We start from the raw sequence: 24,462 nt of genomic DNA on the forward strand, positions 1-24,462 counted from the left end.
ACACACGCAGGGGAGGAGTTAGACCCCAAGTAACTGGGAGAAGGGGTTTTTAAGGGAAGAAACCACAGCCCAGTAATCCGAAGGAGGTAGGGAGGGCAGCTGGTACCCTGGGCAACTAAGGAGAGGGAACCTGAAATGACCCTATCCTATACTGATGAATATCTTGCATATCACCTTAGAACCTTCATCTGGCGATGGATCGAGGTAGAGACAGAGTCTCAATTTGGAGCAACGGTCTGAGCTCTTAAGGTCCAAATGAGGAGCAGAAGGAGGGAGAACATGAGCAAAAAATCAGGACCACGAGGGATGCACCCACCCACTGTGACAGTGGAACTGATTTATTGGGAGCCCACCAAGGCCAGCTGGTCTGGGACTGAATAAGCATGGGTTGATTCCGGACTCTCTGAGCATGGCGGTCAATGAAGACTGATGAGAAGCCAAGGACAATGGCACTAGGTTTCGATCCTAATACATGAACTGGCTTTGTGGGAGCTTAGCCTGTTTGGACGCTCACCTTTCTGGACGTAGATAGAAGGACCTTGGTCTTCCCGCAGGGCAGGGAATTTGGACTGCTCTTCAGTATCGAGAGGGAGGGGGAATGGAGTGGGGGGAGGAGAAGAGGAGTGGGGATAGGGGGAGGGAAGTGGGGGGAGGGCAATATTTGGGAGGAGGGGAGGGAAATGGGAAATGGGGAGCAGGTGGAAATTTTAATTAAAAAAGAATAAAAATAAATAAATAAGTTAAAAAAAAAAAAAAGAAGATTCCGAAAATACCAGTGATGATCACAAGGGGGCAACTCCCTGTTTCTCAAGATTATAATCTAACTTTATCTTCAACTAGTTCCTGAAACAGTCACTGAACCAGCTAATCCTAGATTTCTGATTCTTCCCTCCCTGCTTAGATTTTTGGCTCTATTTTTTCCTGCTGGGGGTGGGGGGGATTTATCCAGGTCTTTCACTGCTTTACATTACCCTAGTGGAATCAATCTTTATCCCAGAGCATCTCTAAAGGATGCATCACACTCTGAATATCCCTGTATACTCTCAGCTGCCTGGTTAGTGACAATAAGAGGGTCTTATCACAATAAGAAAAAATAATGAGAGCTATATGTAATACCTCCTAAACAATTCTGACATACAAAAAAACTTTTATTGGCATATATTAATTGTATAAAATAATAAGATTCATTATGATATATTGATATATTTATATAATATACTTTAATCACATTCACCCTTTGTTACCCCCTTAGTCTTCCCAAATAGTTCTGCCTTGACATGTGTGTGTTTGTGTCTAGATTCTGAATATGAGAGAAAACATTTAGTATTTGTCTTTCCATGTCTCGCTTATTTCCCATAATACAAGTATCTCCAATTCCCTTCCATTATGTATATATACCTAACACTGAGTTGGGCATAGTAACACACACCTTTAATCCCAGTACTCAGCAGGCAAATCTCTGTGAATCTGAGGTCAGTCTGGTCTACAAAGAGAATTCCAGGACAATCAGAACATACAGAGAGGCCCTGTCTCAAAAAAAAATGTATATCTACATGCTACATCCATGCATGTCTTCTCAGGACCTTACTGGAGCAGTGAAGAAATGAAAAAAGACAGATAGATGGCACATAGACAGAAAGTTGAGGTCAGGTGGTCTGGGTTCAGAGCTGGGAAAATTGCAGCCCCATCCCTACCCAATGAAGATCAGCATGTTTATTAAATAGAGTTGAACAGAGAGGCGGGAATAATTGCATACAACTTGTCTTATCTACCTTTCTATTGATGTGACAAAACACCACAACCAAGGCAACTAATAAAAGAAAGCATTTAATTTGGGACTTATGGTTGGTTACAAGGGATCAGAATCTGTATTAGGTCAGGGTTATCTAGAGGAACAGAACTGAAAGAATGGGACACGTGTGTGTGTGTGTGTGTGTGTGTGTGTGTGTGTGTGTGTGTATACATGTGTATATGTATATGTAAAGGGGATTTATTAGAATGGCTTACAGACTGTAGTCCAACTAGTATAATAATGACTGTTTACCAACAGAAGGTCCAAGAATCCAGTAGTTGTTCAATCCAAGAGGCTGGATGGCTCAGCTAGTCTTCAGTATACACTGGAATCCACAGAAAGAGACTCTAATGCCAGTGAAGGGATGGACTTGCCAGCAAGAGGGAGAGCAAGCAGGAAATGAAAGCAAGCTTCTGTCTTCCATGTTCTTTAATAGGCTGCCAGCAGAAGGTGTGGCCCAGATTAAAGGTGAATCTTCCCACATCAGAATATCTGGATTAAAAGTGGGTTTTCCCACTTCAAATGACTTAAATAAGAAAAAAATTCCTCACATATGTACCCAGCCTGGTTGCTTGTTAGTTCCAGACGTTGCCAAGTTGACAACCAGAATAGCCAGCACAGAGTCCATGGTCATCATGGTGAGGAACATGGAAGCAGGCAAGCAGGCAAGCAGGCAAGCAGGCAAGCAGGCAAGCAAGCAAGCAAGCAGGCAAGCAGGCAAGCAGGCAAGCTAGCACTAGAGCAGTAGCTGAGAGTTCATATCTTAACCCACAAACAGGAGGCAGAGAGAGTTAACTGTATCTGTGTGGGTTTTTGAAACCTCAAAGCCCAAACCCAGGGACAGACTTCCTCCAACAAGGCCATTCTCATTCAAACCACCACACAGCTGAGCAAGGAAATGGGGTTATTTACATACAGATAAACAAGGAAGCAGGATTTATGGGATTGAACAATGAACGTACAAGCAGTCTCTATAAGGGAGCAGGCTGTAAACATCTGAGAGGAGAAAGTTATGGTGGTCGTTTTCCACATGCACTAACAACATTCACACTCAGTCCACTGAGGAAGGCCTTGCCATTCCCTTCTGAGCCTCACCCTGGAGGGTTGGGGGAGATTTTGCCATTGTTCCATGGGTCTGGGACTTTGGGGTCCTTGTCATGGCCATACCCATGTCAACAACACACATTCACTGAGGACTTCACTCACTCGGGGCCTTGTCCACTCTCCATAAATACATTTCCTTTCGTAGTCATCTCTTAATGGACACCAAGACTGATGCCACAACTTGGCTATTATGATAGGTGCTACAATAACCATGGATGTACTAGTATCTCTATAGGAAGCTGACTTAGATGCCTTTACGTATATACTCAAGAATGCTATAGTTGCATCACACCACAGTTCTCCTTAGTTTCTTTCAGGAACATTCTTAACTGGTTTCTCTAGTAACTGGCGTAATTTGAAATTATTTTACTCCTGAATCCTCTCCTGTTGTTTCATTACCTGATAATGGCCATAGCATTTTTACTAAAACAACATAGAATATCAACATAATCTTGACTTTCAAATTTCAGATTAATAACAAATTTTCACTCCATTTATTGGTCATTATCTTCCTCTTTTGGGAACTGTCTATTACAGTTGCTTGTCAAATTATGGAATAAATTACTTGTTCTTTTAAAAAAAATTCTTTATGTAGTCTGGACATTATTCCTCTTTCAAATGAACACTTGGCAAAAAGGCAAAATCCTTCGCATCATAGAATGTTTCTTTACTTTGGTAATTGTCCCCTCTGCTATGAACAAGCTTTAAAGTTTTATTTATAATTGTGTGTATGTTCTGTGTGTGTGCATGATGTGTGGATGTGCTTATACATGTAGAGGTCAGAAGTCAATTCTGGAGTTGGTTATTTAAAAACATACTATACATCAAAAATCACATGTCATCCTTATGCTGGTGTCATGCTAATCTCTGTATTGTTCTAATTTTAGAATACAGAGATGACAAAGTGAGTACACACAGATTTTTTCATTTAATGCAATTTTGTTAATTCTTGCCACTATTAAAATTTTTGAGCCTGTTTAGAAATTCATTGCCTCTGCTCATATGTTCATTTTCCTTGTATTACTCTCTAATAGTTTCAAATTTTCAGATCCTACATTAGAGACATTCAACCATTTTGAATTGACTTTTGTGCAGGTTGAGAGATAAGGATCGAGCTTTGGTTGTCTACATGTGGATATCCTGTTTTTTCCAGCACCAGTTATTAAGAAGGATGTCTTTAATGTATATTTACAGCACCTTTCTCAAGAATAAGATGGTTAATTGTCCTTGGTTGCTTCCCAGAACTTGATACTAAGACCCTGTTGTTGAAAACACCATAAACCTCAGACACAGGACTTGAAGGAATCAAGCTCACACTGACCAGGAAACCTCCTCCCTGCAAGCAAGCTCTCCTAGTATCAGAAAGTGCTATGAAAGCTGCCAGTGGAGTAAATTGATGGATGTTCCCACCCCATGTAAAGCCTGTAAACCACAACAGCCAGCCCAGCAAGATGTTCCAAATGGTACAACGGTGGCACTAACAACAGTCTAATTGGACTAAAGCAAGTCAAGAGGAAAGTTGTGCCTGGTCCTGTAAACCTAGCCAAAAACTCATGGCTCATAGAAAGATCACTGACCCTAGAAGATAACTTATTATTGTCATTTCTCTAAATCAATTAGCTACCAAATGTATTTTAAATACTTATGCTTCCACTCATAGGTAAATGTAGCTCTCACTACTCATAGATGCTTCTACTGAGAGACACTGGAGATCCAAATGCACACAGTAAGCGACTATGGGGTGCCAGGCCCAACTGGTACTTCCATAACACACCCTATAACTAAAGCTCAGGGAACATCAGTAAAGAGGGACAATTATGAGCCAGGGGCTAGAGAGATAACTCAGCAGTTCAGAGCAGATACTGCTCTTACAGAGGATCCAAATTTGGTTCCTAACACAGACACATCAGGAGGTTCGCAACTTCATCTTGTTCTGGTTGAGTTCTTGTCAACCTGAAAAAAGCTGGGATCATCTGAAAAGAAATCACAACTGAGAAAATGCCTCCATAAGGCTGGCCTATAGAAAAGCCTGTAGGCCATTTTCTTGATTGATGATTGATATGCTAGGGACCATTCCACTGTGGGTAGTGCTGTCCCTGGGCAAGTGGTCCTGGGGTGTATGAGAAAGTGAACTGAGCAAGTCAGTAAGCAACACTCCTCTGTGACCTCTGCATCAGTTCCTACCTCCAGGTTCCTGTCCTGACTTCCTGGATGATGGTCTACAAGCTGTGAAATAAACCCTTTTCTCTTCAAATTGCTTTTGGTTATGGTGTTTTATCACAGTAATAGAAACCCTAAGACACACCTATAGCTCCAGTTCCAGGGGATCCAAAGCCCTTTTCTGGCCTCCATGGGCTCACTGTACTCACATGCACACAAACACACGCACACACACCACACAATTTTTAAAGCATTTTTTTTTTTTTAATTTTTAAGAGTCAGAAGACTGGGTCACCTGCTTCAAGATGGAATCTTCTAGACATGACAGGAATGTTATACTCATTAAACCTTAACAATATGGTTACCTGCACAAGAACTAAACACTAACCACACTAGTCATCATAGCAAAATGGACTAGGTAAAACTTCACAAGGCCTCACCCCTAGATGAAGAGCTACAGACAATCAATACTTTATTTGAGAAGAATCCTTTTTCTCTAGAGACAAATCCTTTTATATGTTATTCAGTCCTAAGTAATTAGCTCTAAATACATTTACATATGGGCCATATTAACTGGACTCTCAATAGGGTGTCAGGGGATGACAGTAACAATTCAGAAAGTTCATGAATAAGAGATGAGAGAGCACAGGAGTCAGAAGGAGAGGAAGTATGAATGATGTATATTTGTGTATGAAAGTCTCAAGTTTTTTAAAGAATAGGAAAGTTGTTCAATTCCATGGTCTGTCTATATAGACACGTATGTCTACCATATTAATTTAGTTACTGTGGCCCTGTAGAATAATTTCAAGCTCCTTTTCTAAGAACTGTTTGGGTACTTAGGATGTTTTATGTTCTGTATGAATTTTAGGATTCTTTTACTATTCCCATGAAGAATGCTATAGGAATATGAGTGTAGATGGCATTGACTCTATGCACCACTTTAGGTAAAATGATTACTTTAACAATATTAATTCTGCTAATCCATGAATGTGGGAGGTCTTTCTATTTTCTATTGTTTGCAATTTCTTTCCTTGGTATTTAAATCAAATTTATTTTAGAAGTCTTTCACCTCTTTGGTTAAGTTTATTCCTAGTTAGGGTTTTTGTTTTGAGAACACTGTGAGTAGAAATGTTTTCCTGATTTCTTTCTCAGCATATTCATTGTTGGTTATATAGAAAAGCTAATGAACTTTTGTAAGTTGATTTTGTATCCTGTAACTCTTCTGAAAGGGCTTATCAGACCTAAGAATCTCCTTGCCAGAGTGTTTAGACTATACTGACAATGCTTTTTCCTATTTGCATCCCTTTAGTCTCATTCTCTAAGAAATTAAGCACTATATTAAATAAAAAAGAGTGGAAATCCCCTTCTCATTCCTCATTTTAGAAGAAATACTTTCAGGTTCTACCACTGAACATAATGATGATAATAAGCTTGTCATATACAGGCTTTATTAAGTTGAGATATGATCCTTCAGGACACAGTTTCTATAATAATTTATCATGAAGGGGTTTTAAGCTTTGTCAAAGGCTTCTCCTGTACTTACTGAAGTAGTCATGTAATTCATGACCTTTATGCATCTTCTCACATGCTGCATTACATTCATTGATTTGTATATGTTGAACTATATTTTCATTCCTGCCAAAAAAGTGATTGTGGTATATGATCCTTTCAATGTGTTGTTCCCTTAATTTGGCAAGTATTTCACTGAGAATTTTTGTATTTATGACCATCAAAGATACCAGCCTAGCTTTTTTCTTACTATGTCTATAGGGATTTGAATGTAATTGGCTCCCAAAAGCTCATAGGGAGTAGCATTATTAGGAGGTATGACTTTGTTAGATTAGGTATGACTTTGTTGGAGAAAGTGTGTCATTGTGGGGATGGGCTTTGAGGTCTCATATATGCTCAAGCCATGCCCAGTATCTCAGACCACTTCCTGCAGCCTGCAGGTCAAGATGTAGAACTCTCAGTTCCTTCTTCAGCATACATGCCTGTATGCGGTCATGTTGCATCATGATGATAATGGACTAAACCTCTGAAAATGTAAGCCACCCAATTAAGTATTTTTCCTTTATAAGAGTTGCCATGGTCATGGTGTCTCTTCATAGAGGCAATAAAAACCCTAACTAAAACAATGTCCTTATCCAGCTTCGATATCAGGATAATACTGGCACTGCACAATGAATCCAGATGCATTCCTTCCTGTTTTATAGACTAGTTTGAGGAGTTTTGGTGTTAGCTCATCCCTAAGATTTAGGAGTCTAGCAGAGAGTCCATCTAGTTGTGGGTTTTTCTTAGAGATTCTTCAGGACTGCTTCAGTCTCACTGCTCATTGTAGATGAGTAATGTTGCTTACATCCTCGAGATACAATTTAAGTAGGTCATATGTCTTAAGAATTTGCCCAGGCCGGGCGATGGTGGCGCACGCCTTTAATCCCAGCACTCGGGAGGCAGAGGCAGGCGGATCTCTGTAAGTTCGAGACCAGCCTGGTCTACAGAGCTAGTTCCAGGACAGGCTCCAAAGTCACAGAGAAACCTGTCTCGAAAAACCAAAAAAAAAAAAAAAAAAAAAAAAAAGAATTTGCCCATTCCTTCTATATTTTCCAGTTTATTGGACGGCTAAGTTCCCAAAATATATCTAATAATATTCTGAATTTCCATGATACCACTTTAATGTCCCCCTTTTCAGCTCTAATTTCATTAATTTGGGCCTTCTCTTTCTTTCGTTTACTTTGGCTAACAGTCTGTCAATCCTGTTTCTCTCTTCAAAGAGCCACCTCCTTGTTCCATTGATCTTTTGTATTTTCTTTTACTCTCCATTTCATTCATTTTAACCCTGATCTTTATTTCTTTCCACATACTAATTTGGGGCTTGGCTTGTACTTATTTTTCTAAGACCTTAAGGTTTATCATTAAGTAATTTATTTGAGTTTTCTCTGATTTTTAATGTAAGCACAGATAGCTATAAACTTTCCTTTCAGAAATAACTTGGAAATATCACAAAGTCTCTAACAACTTGTGTTTTCATTTTCATTTGATTCTAGGAATTTTCAAATTTCCTTCCTGATTTAAGTGACTCACTGACATTTAAAAGTGTATTGCTCAATATCCACGTATTTGTAGTTTCTGTGGTTTCTCTTGCTATTGACTTCTAGTTTATTCCATATATTGTGATAAAATCAATTATTTTGGTTTCTTTTTCTTTGTTAAGACTTGCTTTCAGGGCTTAAAATGTGGTCTATTTTGGACAAAGCATTATGAATTGCTAAGAATAATACATATTCCATATATATTGGATATAATAATAATAAGAGATATCTACAGATATCGCGGAAGTCCATTTGACCTATGGTGAAGTTTAACTCTGATTTTTTATTTATTTGGATAATCAATATATTAATGAGAGTAGAGTATTGAAGCCATTATTGTTATTGTATCTGTACCTACTTGTCCATTTATGTCCCACACTGTTTATTTTATGAAATTTGGTACATCAATATTTGGAGTATATATTTTTCAATTGTTACATCTCCCTTATGGATTGCTTCCTTTAAAAATATGCAATGATCTTCTGATTTTGGCTTGATGATTGCTTTGTCAAATATAAGTATACTATTCTTGATTTATTTTGGATTCCATTTGTTTGGAATGCCATTTTCTATCCTTTCTACTTAGAATTTCTGTGTTTTGAATAGAGGGGTGAGTTTTTTGCAGAAAACAAATGCCTGGGTTTTGTTTTATTTTAAATTCATTCAGTCTTTTAGTTGAAGAGTTATGACCACTTATATTTAGGTTTATTATTAAGTATGTACCAAGTTCACCCTTCCTTACCTTAGAGGTTTATTGGTTTTATAAGTTGAAAATGATTGGTTCTTTCCTACTTCCCACTGTTTATTCTCCTGGTAAGATGTACTTTCTTTTCCAAAGTTCTCATACTTTGTATATTCTTTCTTCTACTTACATATGATAAACCTTTAAACATTTTCAGACATGCAGGGTTAGTGGTCATGAATTGTTTTAGTTTATGCTTACCACGAAGGGTCTTTATTTATCCTATGATTGTAAAGGATAACGTCTGGCTATAGTAGTCATGATTGGCAGTTATTTTGTTTCAGGACTTGAAATAATAAGCCCATAGTCTTGAAGTCTTTAGAGTATCTGTAAGTTTGCTACTATCTTAAAAGATTTACTTTTGTAAGTTATCTAACACTTTTTTCTTATAGTTTTCAGTACTGTTTGTCCTGTATTTTTCTTCATTTACTTATTATGCTTATTTATTATTTATTGTGTGTTCATGGCGAGCATGAGAGGATAGAGGATGGCTTTAGGGAACTGGTTGTCCCTCTCCTCAGTCACATGGGTTCTGGTGATCAAACTCTGGTCATCAAACTTGACAACAAGCATTTTTATTCACTGAGCAATTTCACAGCCCCTGTTCTTTATTTTTTATACATCAACCACAATATGGCATGGAAAGTTTCTTTTATAGGCATGTCTTTTAAGGATGCCTTGTACACTTGGATATCCTTTGATTTACTAGATTTTGGGGTATTTTCTGCTATAATTATATTAAGATTTTTGTCTTTAGTCTATGTCTCATTATGGTGGGTTGAATAGTAAATAGTCCCCATATACTCAAATATTTGAATGTTTGGTCATTAGGGAGTGGCAATACTTAAGAGAGATTAAGAGTGGGTATGGCTTTGTTGGAGGAAGTTTGTCACTAGGGGTAGGCTTTGGGATTTCAGAAGCTCAAGGCAAGTCTAGGGGCACTCTCTCTCCTTTCTGCCCATGCATTCGGATGTATCTCAGTTCCTTCTCCAGCATTATGTCCGCTTGCATGTCACCATGCTTCTTGTCATGATGATAATGAACTAAACCTGTGAACCTACGAGTCAGCCCCAATTAAATACTTTTCTTTATAAGAGTTGTCGTGGACATGGTGTTTCTTAGTCAGCAACAGAACACTGACTAAGACACTCAGTTTTCTTTTCTTCTACACCAAATTTATAGTTTCATCTTTTAAACACACCCCAAAGGTCTTAGATGTATGGTTATCAGAGTGTGTGTGTGTGTGTGTGTGTGTGTGTGTGATCTAATTATAACTATTCATCTTTAGTCTCCACCCCTGACATTTTTCTTGTACCTAGTCTGTTCTATTGAATGCTTGCTAATGAGTTTTAAATTTTGACTTAATATACTTTAATTTCCAAGTTTATAGTGTTATTGTTATTTTTTCCCAAGCTCTCTATCTCTTTGTTCTTTTTTATCCAAGTTCTTGAATTTCTTGTCAAGGTCTTAAATTTACTTACTTACCCCCATTCATCTGTTTATTTGAATCCTCTCTAAGGTCACTGGTGATTTCTTTGCATTTTTAAAATTTTTATTATTTTACAAATATGAATCTTTTGTCCACATGTGCATGTCTGGTACCAGCAGAGGCCAGAAGAGGGCATAAGGCTGTTAACTAGAGTTCACAGACAATTCTGAGCTACCATGTGGGTGCTGGGAATTGAACCCATGTTCTCTGTAAGAGCAGCTAGTGCTCTTAACTGCTGAGCCATCTCTCCAGCTTCACTGGTAATTTTCAAGCAATACTTTTCAACCATTCTGTCCTTTTGGATTCAGCTACTGAAGGATTGTGAACTTTTGGGAGGTCATACTGCTTTTCATATTTCTTGAGTTTCTCAGTTGTAATTTATACATCTGCTGAAATAAGTATCTCTTCTGGCATTATTTAGGGTGTTCTTAGTAAGTGGCTTTCTATTGAAAGATCAACCCCAATACCATACAGTGAAGAGAAAGAGAACAGCTATTCCAGCAACAACACCAAAACAAACCACATAAAGCCAATGTCTACATCATTAATAATCATGAAATATGAAAATAAAAAATAGCATAGAATAGACTATTAAGTTAAAACTGATGGAAGCAAATGTAGTAATAATAAATAAATAAAACAAGAAAGGCAAAAATAATAAAGAAGTAGGGTTCATTGAAAGTAAAGAAAAAGAAGAAAGTGAGAAAGGGGGAAGAGAAAAAGTAAGAGATAAAAATCCCATTAGAAAATAAATATGACCATCCGGAGAGATGGCTCAGTAGTTAAAAGCACTTGTTGCCTGATTGCCCGTCCGTCCTTCCGTCCTTCCTTCCTTCCTTCCTTCCTTCCTTCCTTCCTTCCTTCCTTCCTTCCTTCCAGAGGTCCCGAGTTCGATTCCCAGCACTGGCAGGGTGGCTCATGGCTATCCGTCCTGAGGTCTCACACCCTCTTGTGGGGAAAAAAAAGCCAGGCGGTAGTGGCGCACGCCTTTAATCCCAGCACTAGGGAGGCAGAGGCAAATGGATCTCTGTGAGTTTGAGACCAGCCTGGTCTACAAGACCTGTATGGAGGTAGGTGGTCCTTGGACTTCCCACAGAGCAGGGAACCCTAATTGCTCTTCAGGCTGACGAGGGAGGGGGACTTGATTGGGGGAGAGGGAGGGAAACGGGAGGTGGTGGGGGGGAGGAGGCAGAAATCTTTAATAAATAAATTAATTAATAAATAAAAAAAAAGAATTACACTCAAAAAAAAAAAAGAGCTAGGTCTAGGACAGCCAGGACTGTTACATAGAGAAATTCTTTCTCAAAAACAAACAAAAAGAGAGTAAATATAGAAATAAAATTAAAGGTAAAAATAAAACTAAAAACAAGAAATCTTTAAAAAATAAAAAAGCAATAATACAGTAAAAAGAATGAAGACTTTAAATGACAAAATCAGAGAAGTTTATTCCTGGGTCCTCTAAGGCTGGAATCTTCTAGATGAGGGTCAGGTAATGAAATGAGTTCAAGACTCTTGCAGTGTTTCTAACATTCAGGCTGGTGCTGAATGTGGACTAAGAATCAGGTCAGTCAAGGTCAACTGTCAGCTTAAGGGCTGCAATCATGGTAGAAGTTTTCATTCTTTGCATAAACGAATTTACTCTGGGCCTGTGGACTCTGAGCCACACAAGTTCCTACTAGATCTAGAGCTACCTCTCCAATCCCCCCACATATGTACCCAAGGGCAACAGATGTCCATGCTAAGAGTCTTCCAAGGGTGCTAAAGTGTGAAGGAAGTAAACAGAACATTGGGTTCTACATGTGAAAGGGAGAACTGGGGGAACTAGCACTCTGCCGGCCAGTTTCAGCCTGTTCAGATCCCATGCAGAAGGGAGTAAGCAGGGGAAACAGAGGGATCTGCCGGACCAGGGCACACAGCTCTTAGCACCCTGCATGGAACCACATGCAGAAAAGAAGCAGTTCTGGAGACAAGCAATCCTTCAGTCATAGGCTTGGAATTCCTAGCGACAGGGCTGGGGACACTGATCATGGAACCATTTACGCTGAGCCCTCTGCTAACTACATTTCTCAGTCAGATCATGTTCAACTTGCCCTGTCTAACTGTCTCCTGTGGCTGTCTCCTACCTAGACACTGCACCAGGCTGGACCCAGGCTCAGAGTTGTAACAGTCCTTGCTTTCAAGTTCCCAAGAAGGTGACTCTCAATAGGTGCTCTCTTATTCAAGAGTTTACACTGCTAACTATTTAGTGTGTGTGTGTGTGTTGTGTGTACACCACAGTGCACATGTGGAGGTCAGAGAACAACATGAAGCTGGTTCTCTTCTTCCTACAAGCAGGTTCAAGAGACTTTTAAACCAAATCTCCCACTGGAATTAGAGCTCGCAAGAGCTATGGGCTTTCTGCAGAAGCTAAGCATACCAGCAGGTCATCACCAGTGCTGCACACCTTCCCTTGTAGTTGTAGCTTCAGGTGCCGTTGAAGCTGAAAAGGCTTTCTACTTTTTCTGCATAATCTCTACTTATCTGGGCTTTTCTGAATTTTATATCATCTCTTTCTGACTACCAATGCCTTTTCTCTCTTTGGAATATAATTTGCCCTTTCTTACTCTGAGTCTTTTCCTTACAATGTGAAACAGAAAGCTTCTGATCTACCCCCATAACCTAGAAAACAGGTGCATTTTTAAAGTAACTATTGATATATGTGAAAACAAATCACTCCCATCAGATTAAGGGTCTCAACTGATATTTCTAGGGTTTGCTTTCTGACTCTAGCATATGTGTGCACACGCGCATACATGCACGTCATAAGGAGGGGGGGTGTCAGTCACGCTCAGTTTTCTTTAATATTAGCTCTCTATTGATGCAGCAGGTGGCCTGTCTTCACAGAGAAGGGTGAAGGAGACAAACATAAGTAGTTTCAGATTATGTTCATCTTCATAGCTAACCCAGCAGAAGAAATGAATCTCTCACTAAAGGACTTTGCAAGAACCCCAAGGTCAGGTTCTTTGGGGCTGATATGGGTCACATGTCCATTCTTGCACCAATGACCACAGCAGAGAATTAAACTAGAATAACTAGACCACCATTTCTTAAACTTTTTCATCTTGCAATATCTTGAACTCAAGACATTTTTATGTGACACTAGTTATATAGTATAAAATAGGTTTAGAAATTTTAAAATTACCAGTAAAATATCATAAATCATTTTTCTTTTTCTGAGTTTTTTTGAGAGAGGATTTCACTCCACAGCTCAGGCTCCCTACAACTCACTATGTAGACCATATTGCTTCAAACATTCAACAATCAACCTGCTTAAGCCTCCAGAATGCTAGGATTACAGGCTTCAGTCATCACAATTGGCATGAAATTTATTTTAAAACAATTCTTGGGTGTTCATATAATTTTATCATTTATTAAAGCCTTAATAAAGTTTTAATATGGGTACATTCATTTTATAAAAAGAATTATATCTTGGATGAATATTTGATACTATAGGACATACTAATAAAATACATACATAAAAGTTCAATATTTTTTAGAGTTGATCAATTTCTTCATTTTATAGTTATCAATAGTGAGAATAATAGTAATATATATTATAAATGATAAAAGTATGTTTAGGGGCAATATAAAAATTATTGACAATTATGAACTAATTGTCAAGCAAAATTCATTTAGTAGTTTTTTGTGAAACTCGTCTGTTAGTCAAACAACAATTTTTTTTATTAATTAATTTATTTAATTATTAAAGATTTCTGCCTCTTCCCCGCCACCACCTCCCATTCCCTCCCCCTCCCCCAATCAAGTCTTCCTTCCTCCTCAGCCCAAAGAGCAAGCAGGTTTCTCTGCCCTGTGGGAGGTCCAAGGACCACCCACCTCCATCCAGGTCTATTAAGGTGAGCATCCAAACTACCTGGGCTCCCACAAAGCCATTACGTGCAATAGGATCAAGAACCCATTGCCATTGTTCTTCAGTTCTCAGTAGTCCTCATTGTCCATTATGTTCAGCGAGACCGGTTTTGTCAAACATTCTAACATTATCCAACTCAAAGATATACTAACTTTAATACTTCTATGTTGAGGAATGACAGTAGGAAAATATTAAAGGTCTTCATTTTCTAACATTAAGACATTATGTTTCTAAAAAGGAGAAAACTTCTTACGTACAGATAAAAATACAATTTATAATAAAGAGTAACCTCATACTTGAGGCAAGCTGTTCCCACCAGTGTCCACTACAGTGTGGCATGACAGCACGTGCAGGACAAAGAGCAAATGATATGTGTCCAGAACTAAGCTTTCATTGATGTCGTATGATGAAACACTAGTCAACACTGCCACAAACACTTATAACTCAATAAGGGGCTTTTAATTAATTTTTAGTTGTTGTGGGTTCTAAAACATTTTACTCTCACCAAGTTTTTTATAGCTGTCCCATCAGCTATAAGACCTACACAGAGACTAGACTGGCACTCGCCTATGTCAGAGGAATATGAACAACGTGTGCCTCCTCGTAAAGAAAAAAAGATCTAAGTCTCCTTAGAAATGACAAAACTTGCGTTCTTTTTAAAGAAAATTCTGTGTTTTTATTTCTGAAAATCTACTGATAGGGCTGTAAATATTTGCTTGAATCAACTATTACTCCTTTTAGAATCACAACGATTTTTGACACAGAATCAAAACAGGAATATAATACTACCCAGGAAAGAAAATAACCTAAATGTTTTGATAACTTGTCAACTAAAATAAAGATCATTTACATCTAAGGCTTTTACTTATATAGGGACTTAAGTAGTATCTAACCTCAAATTCTCTCACATCAATCATACCAACCTGCAGCAAATGCATTTCACATCTCACGGATATATTTCAATATCCTGGAACTCACTGAAAAATAAATTTAATCTGCAGACCATTTCTGAAAATCAGATAGTTAGAGTAAAAAAATATCTGAGGACAAGAGAACATCAGGCACTGAAACAAGAGCCATATTCCAGGTTGGGCATATTCCATACAGCTGATCTCTACTAAGAGACTAAGAATAATTAGCGGGGATAGTGGGGCTAGGGCAATGGCTCAGTCAGCAAAATGCCTGCCATGTAACCATGAGCACATGAGTTTGATCCCTGCACCCACATAAAAAAAAGCTAGGCATGATGGCATATGCCTATAATCTGGGACTGGGAAGGCAGAAACAAGTAAATCCCTGGGCCTCACTTACTGACTAATCTACCCTAATCAGTGGGACCCATGTCCCAGTAAGAGACCCTGTCTCAAAAAACAAAACGAAACAACAAAGTGGGTGGCTCCTAGGTAATAAAGAAAAATGTTTGACTTCTGGTCTACACACACACACACACACACACACACACACACACCTGGGCTGGTAAAAAAAAAAAAAATTTCAAGAAAAGAGGGTATTACCAGAGACAGAATGGCCTATTTCATGTTGCTAAGAGGCAATGCATGAGTAAAATGTCAGAATGAACTAAAAAAAAAAAACCCTATCTACCAGGTAAAGAGTAGTATTATAGATAGATGATAGATAGATAGATAGATAGATAGATAGATAGATAGATAGATAGATAGATAGATGATAGATGGATGGATGGATGGATGGATGGATGGATGGATGGATGGATGGATAGATAGATAGATAGATAGATAGATAGATAGATAGATAGATAGATAGATAGAACCACTTGGAATAAATTAACTAAGGAAGCAAAGAATCCTACAAAGAAAACTTTAAAACTCTAGAAAAATCGAAGAAGGCCCTAGAAAATAGAAAGACCTCCCATGATCATGGATTGGTGGGTTCAATTCTATGAAAATGACCATCTTACCAAAAACAATATACAGAGTCAATGCAATCTAATCAAAATCTCCATGCCATTCTTCACAGAAATATATATTAGGTAATAAAATCAAGACTTCTCGTGTCAGAGAAAGGAGATGTAAATAGAAAACTAGAATAAACTCTGTGGTGCTTTACTGGAATTAATGATATTTCATAGACATAAATTTAATGGATAGAGGGGTGTGTGTGTGTGTGTGTATGTGTGTGTATGTTTACTGGTTCTTGTTCACTAAGAGGTCTTCATAGAATCTGCATTTCTGTGCTAAAAGGAAACAGGTTTTCTTGGGAAAAGAGTAATTCCAGTGAAAGCACTATGTAACAGATCCATTGCAATTTAAACTAAATAAATAATGGTAAGAAATTACCTCTCAGCAAGTAATGAGAACAACTAATTATGCCTCTGAGAAGAACATGATCTGCTCTTTCCCAAAGAGCATCTCTGTACAGAATCACACACACTTCTTAGGATCTGTGAATCAAACATTTGCTTAATGCCACTATGACATCCACACTCAAGATTCTAGCACTTAGCTCTCATGAGTCCTGACAACATGAGCAGACATCTCTCTGAAAGTAAGCCACCTAGGCAAAAGTGATAGCATCTCAGCAAAGATAATTTCAGAGAGAACAACACATAACAGTCTCTGAAGTCAATGGTGGAGGGGGACTTTTGTCCACTAAAGCATGGTGCCCCAGCCATTGGTCAAGATGACATGAAGAACCTAAAGCAAGTTCCTAAGAACTCTAGCCTGATTCTCAAAATACATTTGTTTAATGAAGTTACTTGGGTTTAAAAATTAAGGGTTTGCTGTTATTTTTATGAGGGCAGTGTTAAATCAGGGTGCTTGTGGAGGGAGGAAGCATGTCTTTAGGAAGGTATTTCTTTTTCCACCATGGATATTATATTTCTGAATGAATGCATAAAACCCAGTATTAATTCTAATTCATATTTCATAGAAAGTCATGTTTCACGTAAAACTGACAAGATTTCAAATGTTCCCTAAAGGCTTTACATGCATGTACTTCCATGATTCAGTAACCAAGAGGCATCTACTGTCAACTAAAAGCTAGTCTAGCTACCTCATATGAAATTATTCTGGAGGGAACCTACTTATAGGGCTTAACTATGAAGACACTCTAGAAAAGAACTGAAGGAAAAACCTGGTCATGAGCTGTAAAATGCATCAGAACTGTATGTGCATACACGTTTGCAATAACATAAAAGCAAAAAGTTTATCTACACTATGGTTCATAGCTTCAAGCTAAGACCTGCCTAGAGATTTAGTAGGAAAATTACATTAACTGAAAGCTCTCAAGCTTCACTGGCTAAGTCTCCAACCATGCATAAAGATAACCTTTTTTCAGCATTTTCTGGCTTCCTTTGCAAACACCTAAGCCATGTAACAAATGGAAAGCTACCTTTCAACAAACTAGAGCAGGAAACAAAACAAAACAGAACAAAAAAAAAAGGTGTTTGGGACCATAGTCACTGTGCAGCCCTGAATGCTGACCTTAAAAGGAGGTGCAGTAGCCTGATCCCAAAGGAGTTTGGCTGCAGGTTGTCCTTGGTGGTACAGTTTGGGTTGAGTTGGGTTGGTTTATTTGAGACCAGGGTCTTACTATGTAGGCTATTCTGGCCTTGAAGTCACAGAGATCTTCCTGCCTCTGCCTCCAGAGTGTTGGGGTTCCAAGTGTGTGCCACCACACCCGGCTTCAATTTTTCTATATTCAAGCAATGGTTACCTTTAAGATGATGTAGTAACATTTTTTTTTATTATTATTATTTTTTTTTTTTTTTTTTTTTTTGGATTTTTTGAGACAGGATTTCTCTGCAGCTTTTGGTTCCTGTCCTGGAACTAGCTCTTATAGATAAGGCTGGCCTTGAACTCACAGAGATCCACCTGCCTCTGCCTCCCAAGCGCTGGGATTAAAGGCGTGCGCCACCACCGCCCGGCTTGTAGTAACATTTTTTAAAACAACAGTTTTCTATGAATACAACTCAAGAAAAAAGTTCATACTGGTTTTTTTTCATTTTTAAAATCTGTCATCCTCCCCTACGCTGATAGAAAGAAAAACTGAGCTCAGTGTACACCAATTCGACCATGTAACCTTAGCTTATGCTGCTGCAAAAATTCTGGAAATTAACCCAGGCTGAGATTTTTGTATACTAAGTATCAGCCAAGAACAAATTTTTACAGCTAACTTTTAAACTCTTAAAAATTACACTTTATAATGGAAATACTGACAGATGTTTTACCCTAAAAGCACTGTTATATTTCTAACTTTTAAAAATACAAAACTATGAACTCAGCATCAAAGATATAAGAATGAAAAACAAGTCATTACATTCTAAAATTACCTTTTTAAATAAGCATAAATAAAAACATCCAATGTCACAGCCAGTTAGATGATTCAGTGGGTAAATGGTCTTCCCACCAAGCCTGATGACCTAGGACCCACATAATAGAAACTCTCACAAGCTTTCCTCTGACCTCCACATGTGGGCTGTGGCACATATGCACACATACAAATAAACAAATGTAATTTTTCAATACATACACACACTTTATGGAACAAATATGCTTGTATGCCCTAACAGTTACATTTAATTTTCCAGATGTTCTTAACCACTAAGTCAGTATTTCAGTGAATGGAGGACTTACCCCACACATGCTTTGTCATCAGTGTCTGACTTAACCATTAGCCCATGTGTAGACAGATCCCAGCTCTTGCTTCAACACTCTGAAGAAGGGGTACGACTCAAAGAGGGTAACAACCTGAGCCTTGGAAAACTTGCAACATAGGGAACCAATCTAGAAGAAGGTTCTAAAACAAATAAACCTATGACAAGGATATCCCACTAGAGAACATAAAGTCAGACAGAGTGGACAATTGCAGCTAAAAAAAATGTGGTACATTTACACAATGGAGTACTACACATCGTGAATTTTGCAGGCAAATGGGTGGAGCTAGAAAACATCATTTTGAGTGACATAACCCAGACCCTGAAAGGCAATTATCACATGCACTCACTTATAAGTGCTTTTTTAAACAAAAAGCAAAGAAAACCAGCCTATAAATCACAATCCCAGAGAACCTAGACAACAATGAGGACCCTAAGAAAGACTTACATAGATCTAATCTACATGGGAAGCAGAAAAAGACAAAATCTCCTGAGTAATTTGGGAATATGAGGACCTTGGGAGAGGGTTGAAGGTGAGGGGAGAGGCAGGGTGGGGAGCAGAGCAAAATCTAGAGCTCAATAAAAATCAGTAAAATTTAAAAAATCAATAAAATTTTTTAAAAAAAGAAAATCACCACGGGGTGGGGGAAAGATCAAGGCTAGATTGTGAGTTTGCTGATGGAAAGGAATATCAAAACTTTGTAGTCAAATCTGCTGTGCTCATCTTGATAAGTTCAATTAAAACACAATTATAAGAGCTGGAGAGATAGCTCAGTGCTGGCTGCTCTTGCAGAGAACCTGGGTTCAATTCCTAGCACCTACATGGCAGCTCACAACTGTCTATAACTCAAGTTTCAGATAATCTGATACCCTCACACATGCAGGCAAGATACCAATGTATATAAAATAAAAATAAATTATTAAAACACAATTATATTTGTGTACTAATTAAAAGTAGCACAGAGTAATACCATTAAATTTTCCTCCTGTTTTAAATACCTTTAGTCAGTATAACTCAGTTTATTTGCATATAGAAAAGTATACAAACCTAGTGTCTGATATGATAGACTCTTACAAAGTAAACACATCAATATAACCATATAAAAGACGAAGAAACAGGACCACCAAAATTCTAGATTTCTACATTGCACAAAACTACCTTTTTTTTTCCTTTGGTTTTTCGAAACAGGGTTTCTCTGTAGTTTGGAGCTGTCCTGGAACTAGTTCTTGTAGACCAGGCTGGCCTCGAACTCACAGATAACCGCCTGCCTCTGCCTCCTGAGTGCTAGGATTAAAGTGTGCACCACCACCACCCAGCTCACATTTCCTTACTTTTAAGCTCATGCAACAACTAACACAAAACGTGAAACTGCTGAGGTTTGAGTTTTTATTTTATGTACACATGCAAGCAGTGCCCACAGAGGCCAGAAGAGGGTGTCAGATCCCCAGGAACTGGAGTTACACACAGTTGATAACCACCATGTGGATGCCGGGAACTGAGTCTGGGCCCTGCTGAGCAATCTTTCCAGACCATGCTAAGAGATTTGACTTGCCTGAAAGTGCTATGTCTATAGAACTATAGGCCTAAGAAGAAATCCATGAAGAACATCCCATCTAGCACATAGCTTTCCTGTCACCTGTGCTTTTCTCCCTTTTCTCCCTGTAAAAGCCCTTTGTGCCCTGAGCATCAGAGGATGAAGCTGTGAGGACAACAGTCCCTCATCTCATATGACCAGCTCCTGAAGAATTTCCTGCCCACCAAATGGCAAGCAGCCAGAAGTTGGACAAGAACAAAGGAAAGTAAGACAAAAATGAAATTACTCTTTATCAATTACAATCTCTAGAAATCAGTTTAGGAGTCGGCACACACTGCCATAAATTTATCTGATAATAAAGTGTTTAAACTGTTTTCTGGGGGAAAAATTAAATAATCCACTCAAGAACAGCTTGAAATTGACTTTTCTAGAACGGATAGGTAAAGAAATTAACTTATCTAATCAACAGCATTTTGACATCACATGTTTGAAATCCCCCAAGCAAAACATAACTCCTCCAATCAAAAAGAAAGGAGACTTATGAGGAAGCCTGTGGCAGCTATCAACACTTGCACAAGTGCACACGCGCACACACCCCTAATATTATATCTTTTCATCATCAAATCAACAAAGAGTTTTGCCCTGTCCTTTACTAAAATTCCTCTGCTATCAACTAATTCATAGACATATTTGAGTTCACAATTCCTGATTTCCACTACTTAACTACTTTTCTTTCTTTTCCAAAAACCTAGTGATATAATGTATGGGCTTCTGAGCGCACTGGGCTAAAGTCCTTGTTCAATATTTCCTCCAAAGGTATCTAATAAAAGTAAGATGGATCTCAGGGGACAAAGTCTTTGAAAATAAACCCCCATGTCTACTCATACTTCACAAATGATATAACTTTCTGTTACGCTCCATACCACTCCATCATCTGGCTGCTTTTGTATCTTTTACAAGATGCTTTATAATAAACTCTAGGTTTGATCCTTTGCACTATGTAAAACCTGGCATGAAAGTACATACCTGTAATCCCAGCACTCCAGGCAGAGACAAGGTTATCCTTGGCTATACAGCAAGTTTGGAGAAGGAAAGAAAAAAGGGATGAAAGAAAGGAAAGGAAGGAAATGAAGGGAAGGAAGGAAAGAAAGGGAAGGGAAGAAAAGGGAAGGTAAGGGAAGAAGGAAGGAGGGAGGAAGGGAGGGAGGGAAGGAGGAGAAGGAAGGAAAGGAGAAAAGAAAACAGAATAATTTATATTTTATATACAAAGGGGAAAATTATATCTAGTTCCCATATACAAACACATAGAAAATCTGACTGAATTTCTGCTGCCCCATCAATGACACTTAGTTCTTAAAAAAAAAAAAAAAAAAATCTGCTTCAAAAGATCACAAATTTAGTGAATTTACCATACGCTCTTTCTTTCTCATCACAAAATGTTACATCAAATAAAATGAACCAGATGTTTTTCTAATACTGTAAAATACTGGACTTATTCAACAAATATTTACTCCCTGCCTACTGTATGTCAGGTATCAGGTAGCCACAAGCTACAAGCTACAAGAAAAGTAAAAGGAACATATGAAACACACTTTAGAAGCATCCATGACTTCCCAAGGACTATGTTAGGTAATTCTAAGTCATTAATTTTCACCAACATACACACACACACCATTTATAATTAACCCACACACTCCAAAGCTCAGAGCCAGGAAGTGAAGGACCTAGAATGCAATCCCAGCCTGAACTGACAAGACTATATTCTGACAAGACACATGACTATAAAGACAGATACCCAGTCCCTACCATGACCAGTTTATACTTAAAGGAACAAATGCTTCTATATCTTTATACACACAGTTCTGAAAGCTTTTCTTCTCTCCTAAAGGTTCTTTTGGCAAACTCTCAACCTGAATCTCAAATGTCATCGATGATAAGAAACTCGAACAAGCTCTACCAGGCAGAGCTTCCTATCACCTCCATCAGGCTCCTGCATCTATGTCACCTCAATGTTCAACTCTCTGTTGAGCAGCATGTTCAAAAGCACTGTGGATCTGAAAACTGACAGAGGGCATCAGAAGATGGCAGTTACAATCCCAGGGCCTAAGTCAGTGCCTAATACAGCCAATATTCAGCCAATCAAGTTGAATAAACAAATGAATTGTGGACATCATTTAAATTAAAAAAAAAAAAAGCTAGTTCAAAGTACAATGTGTAAATAAAAACACATAGAAACCTATACAGGAAAAAAATATTTAATAAAAAAAGCAAGATTCAAGGCAGAAGCTTGACGTGTAAGAAAGGGAAATCAATAACACATGTTAAAACTAAGAAAAAGAAATTCATTAAAGAGGAACTTCATGCCAAAGAAGTACCAGAAATCTCATAACTAAAGCTTGGTGGATCAGGAGAAGACAAAGTATCTGAGTTCAAAGGACATGGTGGAGGAACTGGAAAAGTCCAATGTGAAGACAAAATTAAATAATAAGAAGGTACCAATGAGAATTCCAAGATACATGCTACATCCTAAAAGGACCAAATCTGTAAGTTACAGGCACAGAAGAATCCTGTTCTAAAGTCATAGAAAACATTTCCAAAAGAATTATACCAAAAAAAAGTCCCAGAGTTAGAAAAACGGATGTCAATTCAGCTATAGAAGGGGTTTAGGACATCAAATAGGCATACCAAAACAGAAGCTCCCCTGTCATATATAAAACATAAAATATACAGAACATAGAAAATACATTGAAAGCAGCATGAGAGAAATATCAAGAAGTCACAAAGGCAGGGTGTAACAACAGCAGATTATTCTGTTTTAAAAACAAAGAGGGTCTGGAATGGTGTACTTTAAGTTCTGAAAGATAACAACTGTAAACCTAGACTACCATGTCCAGCAAAGCTATCTGTCATAACTGAAGGAAAAATGAAAACTTTACAAGATAAAAATAGACTAAAGGGATTTATGAGCACTAAGACAACTATGTAGAAGATATTTAAAGGGATCCTTCAGGCTAAAGAGAAAAAAAGAATTCAAGCATAAAGCCCCCCCCCAAAAAAAAAACCACTAGAGTAATGATTAAACAAGAGAAAAAGAGAGAAAAACAAATAGTACAAGATGGCAGGAATCAAATACAACTTCCAATAATAATTCCCCCAGTCCAAAAGTAAAGACTGCATAAAAAAAGCAAGAACCTGAGACAGAGACCCACATTGGAGCACCGGACTGAAATCTCAAGGTCCAAATCAGGAGCAGAAGGAGAGAGAGCACGACCAAGGAACTCAGGACCACAAGGGGTGCACCCACACACTGAGACAATGGGGATGTTCTATCGGGAACTCACCAAGGCCAGCTGGCCTGGGTCTGAAAAAGCATGGGATAAAACCGGACTCGCTGAACATAGCAGACAATGAGGACTACTGAGAACTCAAGAACAATGAATGGCAATGGGTTTTTGATCCTACTGCACGTACTGGCTTTGTGGGAGCCTAGGCAGTTTGGATGCTCACCTTACTAGACCAGGATGGAGGTGGGTGGTCCTTGGACTTCCCACAGGGCAGGGAACCCTGATTGCTCTTCGGGCTGACGAGGGAGGGGGACTTAATTGGGGGAGGGGGAGGGAAATGGGAGGTGGTAGAGGCAGAAATCTTTAATAAATAAATAAATTAATTAATTAAAAAAGAATATTTAATTTAAAAAAAAAGAACCTGAACAAGAGAGACAGAAAGATTAAGAAGACCAGGAGGTCTACTGTGAGATAGTATCATTTATATATAGCAGATGATACCCATGAAATCTTAAAAAATACAGATGTATAAGTAAGATCTACACAGTGACAATATCATTTGACTTGCCAAACCATACAGGGAAAATCTCACAGGTACCACCCTAGATGAAGAGCTACAGGCAGTTAGTGGCTACTGAGAAAGGGAGAATCAGCTCTCCTCTTGATGCAAGGCCTGTCTCTGTATGTGACTTTGGTATTTCTCTCATGCTGCTTTCTACTAGTAATC

At 38.3% G+C, this 24,462-nt stretch overlaps 1 protein-coding gene and 1 non-coding gene across 4 annotated transcripts in view; both read right to left on the reverse strand.

Moving 5' to 3' along the window:
- Positions 1 to 24,462, reverse strand: part of Dis3l2 (DIS3 like 3'-5' exoribonuclease 2) — a 381,117-nt gene that overhangs the window by 268,019 nt on the left and 88,636 nt on the right. For 2 of the 3 annotated variants that reach the window (XM_057762690.1, XM_057762691.1), the window contains exon 6: positions 21,478 to 21,519. The exons of the other annotated variant lie outside the window; for it this stretch is intronic. In XM_057762690.1, the coding sequence (XP_057618673.1) occupies positions 21,478 to 21,519 (42 nt within the window). The remainder of the gene's footprint in view (positions 1 to 21,477; positions 21,520 to 24,462) is intronic. 3 annotated transcript variants of the gene reach the window in all.
- Positions 3,705 to 3,806, reverse strand: LOC130870573 (U6 spliceosomal RNA). The gene has a single exon (XR_009056718.1). It is a non-coding gene; the product is annotated as a U6 spliceosomal RNA (small nuclear RNA).

The sequence above is a fragment of the Chionomys nivalis genome, chromosome 2 (genome assembly GCF_950005125.1).
Source record: "Chionomys nivalis chromosome 2, mChiNiv1.1, whole genome shotgun sequence".
Lineage (NCBI taxonomy): Eukaryota > Metazoa > Chordata > Mammalia > Rodentia > Cricetidae > Chionomys > Chionomys nivalis.